The sequence below is a fragment of the Hibiscus syriacus genome, unplaced genomic scaffold, assembly GCF_006381635.1.
Source record: "Hibiscus syriacus cultivar Baekdansim isolate YM2019G1 unplaced genomic scaffold, ASM638163v2 tig00001674_pilon, whole genome shotgun sequence".
NCBI classification, from domain to species: Eukaryota; Viridiplantae; Streptophyta; class Magnoliopsida; order Malvales; family Malvaceae; genus Hibiscus; species Hibiscus syriacus.
In genome coordinates, this window is record NW_024061880.1 from 468,134 (window position 1) to 479,678 (window position 11,545).

At 33.5% G+C, this 11,545-nt stretch overlaps 1 protein-coding gene across 1 annotated transcript; it reads left to right on the plus strand.

Annotated features, from left to right (window-relative positions):
• Positions 1-2,749: 2,749 nt before the first annotated feature.
• Positions 2,750-7,091, plus strand: LOC120130590 (calcyclin-binding protein-like). Its single transcript, XM_039147805.1, has 9 exons — positions 2,750-2,760; positions 4,472-4,564; positions 5,020-5,045; positions 5,163-5,324; positions 5,501-5,739; positions 6,386-6,625; positions 6,711-6,770; positions 6,860-6,877; positions 7,032-7,091. The coding sequence occupies exons 1-9, from the start codon at positions 2,750-2,752 to the stop codon at positions 7,089-7,091; spliced, it is 909 nt and encodes a 302-aa protein (XP_039003736.1).
• The last annotated feature ends 4,454 nt before the right edge of the window (positions 7,092-11,545 follow it).

The following is an 11,545-nucleotide window of genomic DNA, read 5'->3' on the forward strand; positions in this document are numbered from 1 at the left end:
GGATTGATGCGATTCAAGAACCGTTGGAAAGATAAAAGACAGACGGTTGTATCTCCAGAAGACATCTTGACTAAATAAGATCAGGATCCCATTCAAAAAGTCGTCGTAAGTATGCTTCTATTCTGATCTTCTTTTCCAATGCTTGGACAAGTGGATCATTTGGAAGAGTTATTACTTCTTCCTTTGATGTGAGCCTTGTGATGCATGTATCACTCCTTAATGATCCCCCAACTGTCTCTCGTATCTTTTACCTTCTATGATTAATTTTATTATTTATGCATAGGCTGTTTCGAAGGGACGGCAAGGAAGAGAAGCACAAAATATTATCAAGGTAACGACTGTTCCTGTGTTTCCAGTTTTCACAGTTTTTGTTCAGTTCTTCTAAATTGATAACATGTTTCTTAATGAATGTTAACGAAGGTCCATCTTGATAAAGTAAGTGTCAGAGCTTCACTGCTGCTGTTCTTTCTCAATAGCAAAAGAAAGATATATCGTTTCCTGACTTTCTGTCATTTAAGACTATGTAAATGCAAATATGATATTATAAAGTCTTTCTTAGTAGCCATTTCTTTTTTACTCAACATTTCACCACCTCCTTGACTACGGGAGTATGCCATCGATTTTGTTAACACTGTTGCTGTTACATATTATGCTGGCAGTCCTATGAGCGAAAGTGCGAGTGCAGTTGGTGCAGGATTAGCTACCCCCGCTATGCAATCTGGACTCATGCCAATGGTAGAAATCTTTAAGCTAGCCGTTACAAACTTCAAAGTAAATGACTGGGGCCTTTTCGGCCCTACCGATTAAGATATGTGCTAGGCTACCTATGGCAGGTAAAAAACCTATTTTTTTCTCCTTGAAAAAACGTTGATGTCTATCGACGTTGGTGTCCCTGTTTAGAACTTGTAAAACCTTTATACGTGCGTGTCATGGATTGATTTTTTGTTGATCTTTGGGATGTGGTTCCATTCAATAGTGATTTTGAAAAGAGTAAATGATTTGTCAAAAGAAAAGAAAAGAGTCTAAATGAAGCATTTCGTCCAATCCCCCAAAAATGGTTCATTTATAGAGAGAGAGATTATAGTAAGTTTGAAATGTCTCATCACATCAAATTCTTCATTTCCCTTTGTGCCGGTTATAATGCTGCAGTGTTTGTTTTCAATAAACGATTGCTTCATTATTATGCATTGGCCACAAACACAGACTTTTGTCCCCAATGAAAACAACGCTTTTACCCCCTACCCTTTCTGAAAAAAAAACCCGACTCGTTATTGACTGTATTTATGACACGTTATTTCCCTTAAATCACTGGCGACTTCCATATCTGATTCTCTAGTCTTTTGCTTAGGGGCAACCATGGATGACTCCTATTTCAATTTTGATTGTGTAGCTTATATCTTTGAGGCAACTTTATATGGAATTTATCCCAATAAAGTTCTTCAAAGAAAAGAAAGATAATAGTACTTTGTATATAGGTGAAGTTGGCCAAATTTGAATGACATTCCTAAATCAATCTATGGTCAATCACGTGGCACTCACTCAGTTTGGAATTAAGATTAATGTCTACATAATTCTTTCAAAAAAATATCTACATAATTATAAGATATGATATTGTCGTCACCGTTTTTCGTCCGGATGAGAAAAAATAGTACGACTATTAATAAAAATATTTGTATTTTATAAAAATATCGAGTTTGGGTCTATGAAAATTAAAAATCAATATCGTTAGTTGGTTACGCGTATAGAATGATTAGCACCTCACAGCGCCAAAAAGTTGTACTTAGTTGATTACCATATATTTAAAAAGATGGAAATCTTGTGTTTGAACTTTATTTAATAAAAAATTTACTATAAATGCAAGGTTGAAAAGGATGTTCGTTTATTTAAGTCAATAGTATTCGCCCTTAGTATGAATGTGGGAGATAAACTATTATACCCAATAACGGGACATTGTCTTGATTTTAAGAAATCATGATGCGGTCTTGAAAAGGATGTCGACCTACTTTGGGAATCACCAGTAGTTAACTCTGAGCATATTTGCGAGAAATATATCGTTAACTCCCTAATAAGTGAACATTGCCTTAGGTTTTTTTTAAATGTAATCAAACAATTGATTTAAACGCCTAATTTTACTAGATGCGTAATTTAAGGGATTTCCTACCTAAAGTTATTAAATTATGTAATTAAAGAATCTAGAGGATTAAACCTAAAATGAGTCTAATATTAACCCTAGCTAAGGATGGCAAACGGGCGAGTCGGGTGCAATATTTTCAATCCACCACCCGCCCACCACCCATAATGGGTACAAATTTTCAAATCCACACCCGCCCACACGGGTACATTCTCAAATCCATCCCCACTAGCGACGTACCCGTCTAGACCCGTATGAAAGCAAACTTAAGTTATATATAAGCAACAAACATAAAAAAACATTTCCATTAAGAAACATATCCATTAAAAAACATAATAAAATAATCCAAGGATTATCTGAGTTAAATTTTAATATAGATCTTAAAGTACATAAAACACCATAATAAAAGACATAATTAAAGTTTATAAACATAAATGACAAACACATAATGTTTTTGTTCTTTGGCACAATATTCTAAAATTTCAGGCAATACTTGTGACATCTGATACTCCAGTATTACAATCATCATTCTCTATTTCCTCCAATTGAGAGCACTCCAATTTAAATTCACTACTACCTACATATATAATAGAAAGTGGGCGGGCGGATACGGGGCGGATGCGGGGCGGGTAATGTCTCAAACCCATTACCCGCCCACTACCCATGATGGGTATCACTTTCTAAATCCAAACCTGCCCACTACCCGCTAAAATTATACCCATCCCCGCCCCAATTAGAGCGGGTGCGGTGCGGAATCCACAAAACTATACCCGTTTGCCATCCCTAACCCTAGCTGATTTTATCAACCAATTATTGAACCGGATAATTGATTTGAGCAATTGGGAATTTTTTAGCGAAAACTCAAATCAAATTAAATCATCCCTTAAGTAAAGGACTAAGATGAATTTAAAGTTAAGGTGTAGGCTATAATTGTTACCCTAATCGATTATGTTAATTGAAAATTCTAGTTAAAAGTAAGGACTAAAATGTGAGAGCTCTAAAGTCTAGGAACTATAGTGTGAACAAAACTAAAGTTTATGGACCTAATTGTGAAAAAAGTATAGGGACTAAAGTGTAAAAATCTAAACCTAAGGGGGCTAAACTTGAAAATGCAATTATTCTAAGGACTAAAATTTGAATAAAAGGATTTAAATTTGAATGAATAAGAAGTTACCTCAAATAACCTGAAATGAAAATAAAATAAAATAAAGTTAGTATAGACAATTTACAATTTAGGACTAAATTGAAATAAGGTAAGAAAATAGAGACTAAATTGCAAGTTTACATAATGTTCAGGGGTAAAATAATAATTAATTGATCATATAAAAAAGTTGTTAAATTAAAATAAATGCAAAATTAGGCATGTAATTAAATAAATAGATAGAATAAGAACCAAAATGTGAAAGCACATCTTATATCGAGGGACCCGAAAAGAAATAAACCAAAAGTAACATTAGAACATAAAATGGAAAAATAACAAAATAACGATAATTTAGTTTAATAAAATCACGAAATAAGCTAAAAATAGTGACTAAATTGTAAGAAAGGAAAGGTGAGATGGTTGCGAAGAGGGTTAACCCATTAGGCTTCAAAATGCACGCATTGAGCTATACGACGTCGTTTTGAGACAGCTAGAAAGTCCCCACAACGGTGCCATTTTAGAACACCTATAAATAAGTCATTTTTTGTTTTTTTTTCATTTTGTATTAAACCCACACACACACTCTCTCTTCCGTCTAACTTTCTCCCCTCTCTAGTCTCGTCCAGAAGCCGGCAAGGGCATCTCTGTTGTCGTCGTCACTGGTTATCGCGTCGGTCGTCGACTTCGATGGCCGTTTGCCATAAAATTTTCTGGACTTGTTCATCTCACCGCGGTGGTTGCATATCGACCTCCACTTCACGTAAAACAGCTACTAGTACTGTGAAACAAGGCCGAAACAATTCGGCTTTATGGCTCTGACTGCCTCTAGCCACCGTCCGATCGAAGCGATTTCAAGACATGATGTTCCTTTCCTTCCCGAGCCTATTCTCATCTTTTGAGATCTGTCATCAGAGGCTCCCATAACCGGCAAGAGACTTTGGTCGAATGGGTAACATCTCCTTTGTTTTTGCTCATTTTTTTTGTTATCTTCAAATAAAAAGATGAAAATGATTTTTTTGGGTATTATTTCTAATAGGAGAATATAGAAAATAAAAAAGGGTTGTTGAAAGATTATTTTTATTGCTTTATGTTGAAATCAGAGTCCCTTTTACATGTTGTAGTTGTTGGGTTTTATAGAGAACCCATGTTCAGAACAAATAAAACATTTGATTGCATATTGTTGTTGTCTTACTTTGCAGATTGCATGTGATTGTTGATGGAGGCTTGTTGCAGGTGACCAGCGGGTCAGGCGGCGGTGACAGACGATCGTCGTGTCATGTGCAGGCAGCTAGGCAACCGAATTTCACGGGATATGTCCTTGATTTTTGACTTTTTTTGTGTTTTTGTAACTTTTATAATTTAACATAATAATAATAATAATAATAATGATAATAATAAAAGAAATGGTGATTTCAGATATGAGTCGTATTGTAATAAATATTTATAACATTTTATATCGGAATTAGTTGATTAAGATATTAATAATCTGGACTCCTAGCCTAAGTGCCTAAACTACTTCCCAATAACATTCATTCGTACATATCATAGCAGACGTCCCAAAAGCAGCCGGTGGCTAAAATGTCATGCACAATGTGGCCCAACTTCTTAGGCCAGGTTTGGTTCATGGAATATTTCATTTCTAGGGGGAATGTTTTTTTTGTTGAAAATACCACGTTTGGTTTCTCCACATCCTCAAATACCAGTCAAAAATTAATACCAACAGTGTTTTTTTTTCCTGTTTCTCCAGGAATGTTATTCCCCCATCTCCCTTAGGTATTTTCTTATTCCCGTCCCCTGCTTCCTAAAATATCATTCTCCCCGTTTGGTTCTGTTGAAACAAAATTTTCTTCTTCTTCAATTTGGCGTTGATTTCTACTTCTGGTGTATTAGGTTTTGCTTGGAGCCTTCTAAAGACGAGAATTCCTTCTCCTGCTGATGACGAGAAGAAGCTTAGAGCCCAGCAATTCTCTCAAGGTTGGAAAAGAATGGCAAAAGAATTGGCGCTAGATTTGGAGGAGCTTAAGCAGCTTCAATGCATCGCGAAGAGGCCACGTATTTTATCTTTTATTTCCTCTGAGATTCGGAACTTGGAAAAGGTCCCCCCCTTTTCTTGGATATTGAAATTTTGAAGTTTTGAATAAAACGTCATCATGTTATTTTGATTCGATTCTTCATATTGAATCTAATTTAGATATCCTGAACATTTCTAGTTTTTGGGTTTTTCTTAGAGGCTTTTCACGGGGTTTGCTTTCGCAGTGTAGAAGATTTCATATTCAATGGTGTTTGGCATTTTTCTTGGCTGTTTATTGAGTTCTTTTTGAAAAAGGATGCAAATGGAGCTTCTCCTGCTGCTGCTCCACAAATTCCAATTCCTATTGCAACCTCAGCAAAGGCTCCGGTTAACCCAGCGCTGAGTTACGTTACACTCGCCTCGTTCAGCTGGGATCAAGACAACGATAAAGTCAAGGTAAGAAATTTCGATATTCTTAGAGATTTAGAACATTTTCATTGCTAGTATAAAATATCAAATCCCCAACCTTGCAACCTGAAAAGACAAATTATCCATTTGACTTATTGAACCCAAAATCTTGGTATGATTTTAATTCCATCTTTTCTTTACGAAATTTGAGAAGTTAGTCATTTCGATTTAAGTTGTTGGAATTTGGTCATCCTAGTTTATGAAAAATGAGAAGCTAATCTAATCTGAATATTAGTAGTAGACTAGTAGTTCAATAATTTATCTGCACGGATTAGCAAAACTCAATAGTTCTACTTTATGTGTTTAGCAAGAGATGGACTAACTTCTCGGTTTTCAGTTTTAATAAAGTACAAGATCAAATTCTGAAAAATTTAGTAAATTTTTGACACAATAAAAGGATGTAATACATCCCAAGTGAATTCAATTGTTATTTCAAACCAAATTTTGATTCTCTTGAGCTCGGATTGATAACAATTAACGCCCTTAGCAACTTCTCAGATTGATAACAATTAACACCCTTAGCAGCTTCTCTTAGATTTCTCTTCATCTTTGTGATAGCAGTAATTATTTTGTATTTTCATTGCATCCTCTGCCTTGTTGCTTTTTTATTGTTGATCCTATGTTTATACAACAGATATACGTATCTTTGGAAAGAGTCGAACAAGAGAAAATCCAGGCAAATTTCAAGCCGATGTCTTTTGATGTTAAATTCCGCGACGTTAAAGGTAAAAACTATAGGTGTGCTATTCCAAAATTGAACAAGGAAATCGAACCAGAGAAGTGCAAGGTGATAGTTAAGCCTACAAGAGTCATCATCACATTGTTCAAAGCTTGTAAAGGCAACTGGTCTGATCTACACTACAAGGAGGACAAGGTAATTGCCTAGATTACCATAAGATTACTTTCCATCTTTTTTTTGCCACTAAGCTACACTAATACTATTTTTCATTTTCACACAGCTGAAGCCAAACTTGGATAAAGAGCGAGATCCCATGGCCGAAATCATGAACTTAATGAAGGTAAAGTTTATTCCATGATTTATTCATGGCTTGTGTTTTATTGACAAATTCCCAATGTCTAAATTAATGCATGTTTGTGTAAATTGCAGAATATGTACGAGGAAGGGGTAAGGATATGAAAAGAATAATTGCCAAAGCATGGACTGATGTAAGATCTGGCATGACTAGTGATTCTTTAAAGGGTTTTCGTTGAATTCCATATGAAAATGGGTATTTTTGGGGTGGATTTTAGCACAATGGTCTTTTCTATTCTTATTGTAGGATATTGTCTTCTTGAAGTTGCAGAAAACTTGTTTCTGGATGTTTTTGTTCTTGGTGTGATGAAGTATTGAAATTTGGAAATAGATGATGCTTTCTCCATGTTTAAACTATTGTTGGATAAGTTAGATTAACATGATTCGTTTTTTTAGTCTCTTTGCTATTGGATTTGGTTCGGGGGGAATAGGTTCCATTATGACATGAACTCAGAAAACGTGTGGTGTTAGTATGCAGGTTATCCTATGTTTCAATTCCTTCTTGATTGCATGAATTTTGACTTCTTGGCAAAGTAATACCCTGCCTCTCCCTTTTTAGATTAGAGAGACAACAATTGTCTTTAGGAAGACTTCACTAATACAAAGTGATTCTGGTGGCCAAAGATTATGTTTATAGCTCTGTTTTGGTACTTAATTTTTCTTTTATGTATAGAATAGATTAAAACGACATGCACCTCGAGAGTTGAAACCAATAATCGAATCCAGCCGTGTAATATAATTTGTTTTTCCATGTCCTGCATCTAATAACATATCTTTCCATGAATTTGGTTGTGGCTTTTGTACCCAAATCATTATTCACCAAATAGTAAACTATTTCAAAATTTTATAATTAAATTGAAAAAAAACCAATTTTCTTTACCATGTACAAACTCAAGTTGGGGCAGGATCCAATATGTAAATCTTTTGTCCAAGATTTGGTTCATACAGGATGGGAGAATAGTTAGATCTTTAGACGAATCTACTTGAACGAAAGATAAAATAACCATATATAACAAATAAAAGGCAAACATGTAATACCCCAAAAAGTTAGACAATAACCAAAATGGAAATTTTAAAAGTTTGATGGTCAAAGTATAAAACTTGGGAAAAGTTTAGGGAATTAAGTGATAAATTTCCTAAAAATATTTTTATTCCATAATATATGGTTTACTCTTGAGATTAGAGTTTTATGGAAATCATATTGTTGGATTTGGAATTTAGTAAAGAATGAGTTAAAGCCGGCAAGGAATCGGTAAATTCTGATCGAATCGAAATTTTACAAAAATTTGAAGGATGTTATAAAATGGTTGGAAATATTATTTTAATATTTTGGATCAGAGAAAGTTGGTTTGGAAATGTGCAATTTTTCAGATTTAACCGAAACAGTGGAATTTAGTGACTAAAACACAAGATTTAAAAATTCAAGGTGAATTTCGGAAGTCAAAGACAAAATAATTTATGTTTGACTTTGTAATATGATAATAATTAGATGGATTGGTTTTATGGTGATTATGGAGATTCATTAAGGGCAAAAATGGGATTTCCTATGGTGTTGAATAAACAATTCCATTATAATTTATATTAAGCCATGTGCTAGATGAATTAACATTAGAATATCTATAATGGGGGAACATTTCAGCTCATCTTCTTCCTCCAAGGGCCGGCACATTCAAGCAAGAAAGGTAAGCATTTTTAGTTTCAATTTTGAAGCTATTTCTTGAGAATTTAACTAAGTGTGGTTAGGAAAAATATTCTACTTTCAATTCTCTACATTTTGACATGAATATTATTAGGGTTTCATGTTCAAATCTATCTTGAGTTGATGAAGGGGATTTTGATTCTTGAGTTGATGAAGGGGATTTTGATTCTTGTGTTTTAGGGTTTTGAAGAGTTAAGTGATTTTAAAGAATTGGTTGTAAGAAATGATGAAGAACCTAAGGATGAAATTAAAGAAAACAGTTTGGATTTTGATTCTGGCAGTTGGTTCTAAAATTCACCAGAAAATATATAAAAATAATTTGGAATTTATTTTTATATATTGTGTTTGTAACATCCTCAATACCGGGTTAGTGACCAAATTGTAAAGTTTTAGAAATTGGTGCTTAAAGTATGATAATTAAATAGTTCAATGATTTATTGGAAATATGATAAAGGTTATTTAGTAATTATGATGAAGGTTATTTAGTAATTATGGAATGAATTAAAGGGTAAAATGGTCAATTGACAAGTAAGATTTTTGTATTTCTTTTATAAGATAAGGAACCACGTGGAAAAGGTGAATTATCCAGAGTTTTCTTTCTTCTTCTTCTTCCTCCTCGTATCTCCAAGATCAAAGGTGAGTTTCTTTGTTTATGGATTAATTGTTGATTTTAAGGTTAGGTTTTGATTATTAGATGATAACTAAGCTTAAGGAAAGCTTAAGTTATCTTAAAATCAAAGTATGATGGAGTTAGGAGGGATTAAAGATTTGGGGTTCTTGGGTAAAATCTTGAAATAGAGTTCATTACTCAAATTGGAAGATAAATTTGACTTGTCAATGGTTAATTTAAGAGATATGAAGTGATAAAATGAGTTTTGAAACATGTTGGAAATATGGTATAATTCTTGAAGTTAATAAAGAGGGAGAGGATATTAAGGTTCAAGATGAGATAAATGAGTTTGAATAGAAGTAAGTTAAGAATACAAAATGGAATGATATATGAAGTAATTAAGTTGAAAGGAGGGGATTTTCAGGCATAAATTGGATTTCTGGCCTATGTGCATCGATGCACATTCAAGGTGCACCGATGCATCAAGGGTAAATTTCCAGAAATTGTTCAGTGTGTATCGACGCACAGGAAGTGCATCGATGCACCCTTAAAAATGGAAACATCGAATGCAATTTATGCATCGATGCATAAGGAATGCATCGATGCACTTCAAGGGAAATAGAATTATACCTTTCTTTTGGTCTACGAAATGATAGATTGGAGTATATCAATTGGATACTGATATGTATCAATGTATGATCATATAGATATCGAGCACGAACAAGTCCCGGAACGATTATCAAGTCAAGATTCAATCGAAAGAGATGAAAGCATAAAAGTGGATTGGAACTTAGTGAGGCTCAGGTGAGTGCATACAAGTTAGTTTATGATGTTTAATGGAAATAAGACTTGCGACGAGTCTATTTCCTATATTAGAATGCATTAATTTATGATCATAGGCATATGTTTGATTTGGGTATATGTGATATATATTACAATGTGTTAAATGATTGTGTGAATACATGTATTGTGATAAGTATAGGAATTAATATGAATGGTCTATATGATTGCATGGGAATGTGAAATAGGTTATATGATAGGTGACCATACATGTTAATAGTATACGTGATCAATTATAAGAATCAATATAATAGATTTATATGACTACATGAGAAAGGTGATGAGTTAAATAAGATTAGACTATAGAGTAATATGAGAATAATATATTAGTGAAGGGAATTGAGTATAAATGATGATACCAAACCATAAGATAAGTATGTACTTATAGGATAATATGATATTATATGAATATAAAATATAACTTTATGAGGAAGAATTGGGTGTTATATGATTTAGGTATGAAAATGATCTATGTGTAAGTAAATTACGTGATTATGTGACTATGTGTGAAATAGAGTAAACTAGGTAAGTATAAGGTATGTAAATATATGGCTATGGAACAAAGTATGTAATAATACAATGTTATTTGAGTTAATTAACAATAAGTCATAAGATTACATGCATATGTAACGTAAGTTATAAGTTAAGAAAATATGGGCTTACATGTATTTGCGGATATTTATATATATATATATATGAATAAGGTATGATATATGTTTATGTAAAACCATGCAAAGTGATAGGAGAAGGGAACTACATGATTATGTGATCATATGAGAATGAAATAAAGAGCCGTGTGATATATGCCATGAGATATATGAAAGAAAAAGTATATGTGATAAGTGAAAGTGAATCATATGATTATATAAAGATGTTCTACGTGCAAGTGATCTACGTGTATGTGATTTATATGGAAATGAACTACTCGACTACGTGTGATCTTATAAAAATATAATAAAATGACTGTGTGTATATGTGAATGTGTGATAACATAAAGATTAATGCCCATGTTATGTGTCATGAGAGCTAGAGGTATAGTTGGCATGCCAAGAGTCGAGGGTCTACGCGGTCCTTCGGGACATATATGTATTATTCGGAACATGTGTGAGGTCTTTTGAGACACATACTTGATCCTTGGCATATGTATATGATTCTTAAGGAATGATATGTGGTCCTTAGGGACAACCTTATATGGCACTTCAGTGCATTTCTACGCAGCACTACGATACAATTCTACGTGGCACTTTGGTGCATTTATACAAGCTGTGGTGACAGTATTAGTGCACAACCTCTATAAACTCACATATCTATAGTTCTCAGAAATGTACATGGGCTAGACAAAGATATAACAATAAATATATTACATGTGAAAAATATGCTTTTGTGATATATGTTGATATGTGTATTGCACGAGTCATATGATGATATGTGTATTGTTTGGTTACACGAAGCATATGTTGGTTAACAAGGTTAAGTTCAAGAGGATATGATCAACACATATAAATGATAGTAATATGAATAGTGAAATAAGGCTAATGATAGAAATGATGAGTGAGGAATATATGTGTGTATATGTTTTTATATGTAATGATATATATATTGCATATGTGTT

Coding starts and splice junctions, on each gene's coding strand:
- LOC120130590 (XM_039147805.1), top strand. Junction 4,565..5,019: donor TGTCATGTGCAGGCAGCTAG/GCAACCGAATTT, acceptor CTGTTTCTCCAG/GAATGTTATTCCCCCATCTC. Junction 5,046..5,162: donor TATTCCCCCATCTCCCTTAG/GTATTTTCTTAT, acceptor CTGGTGTATTAG/GTTTTGCTTGGAGCCTTCTA.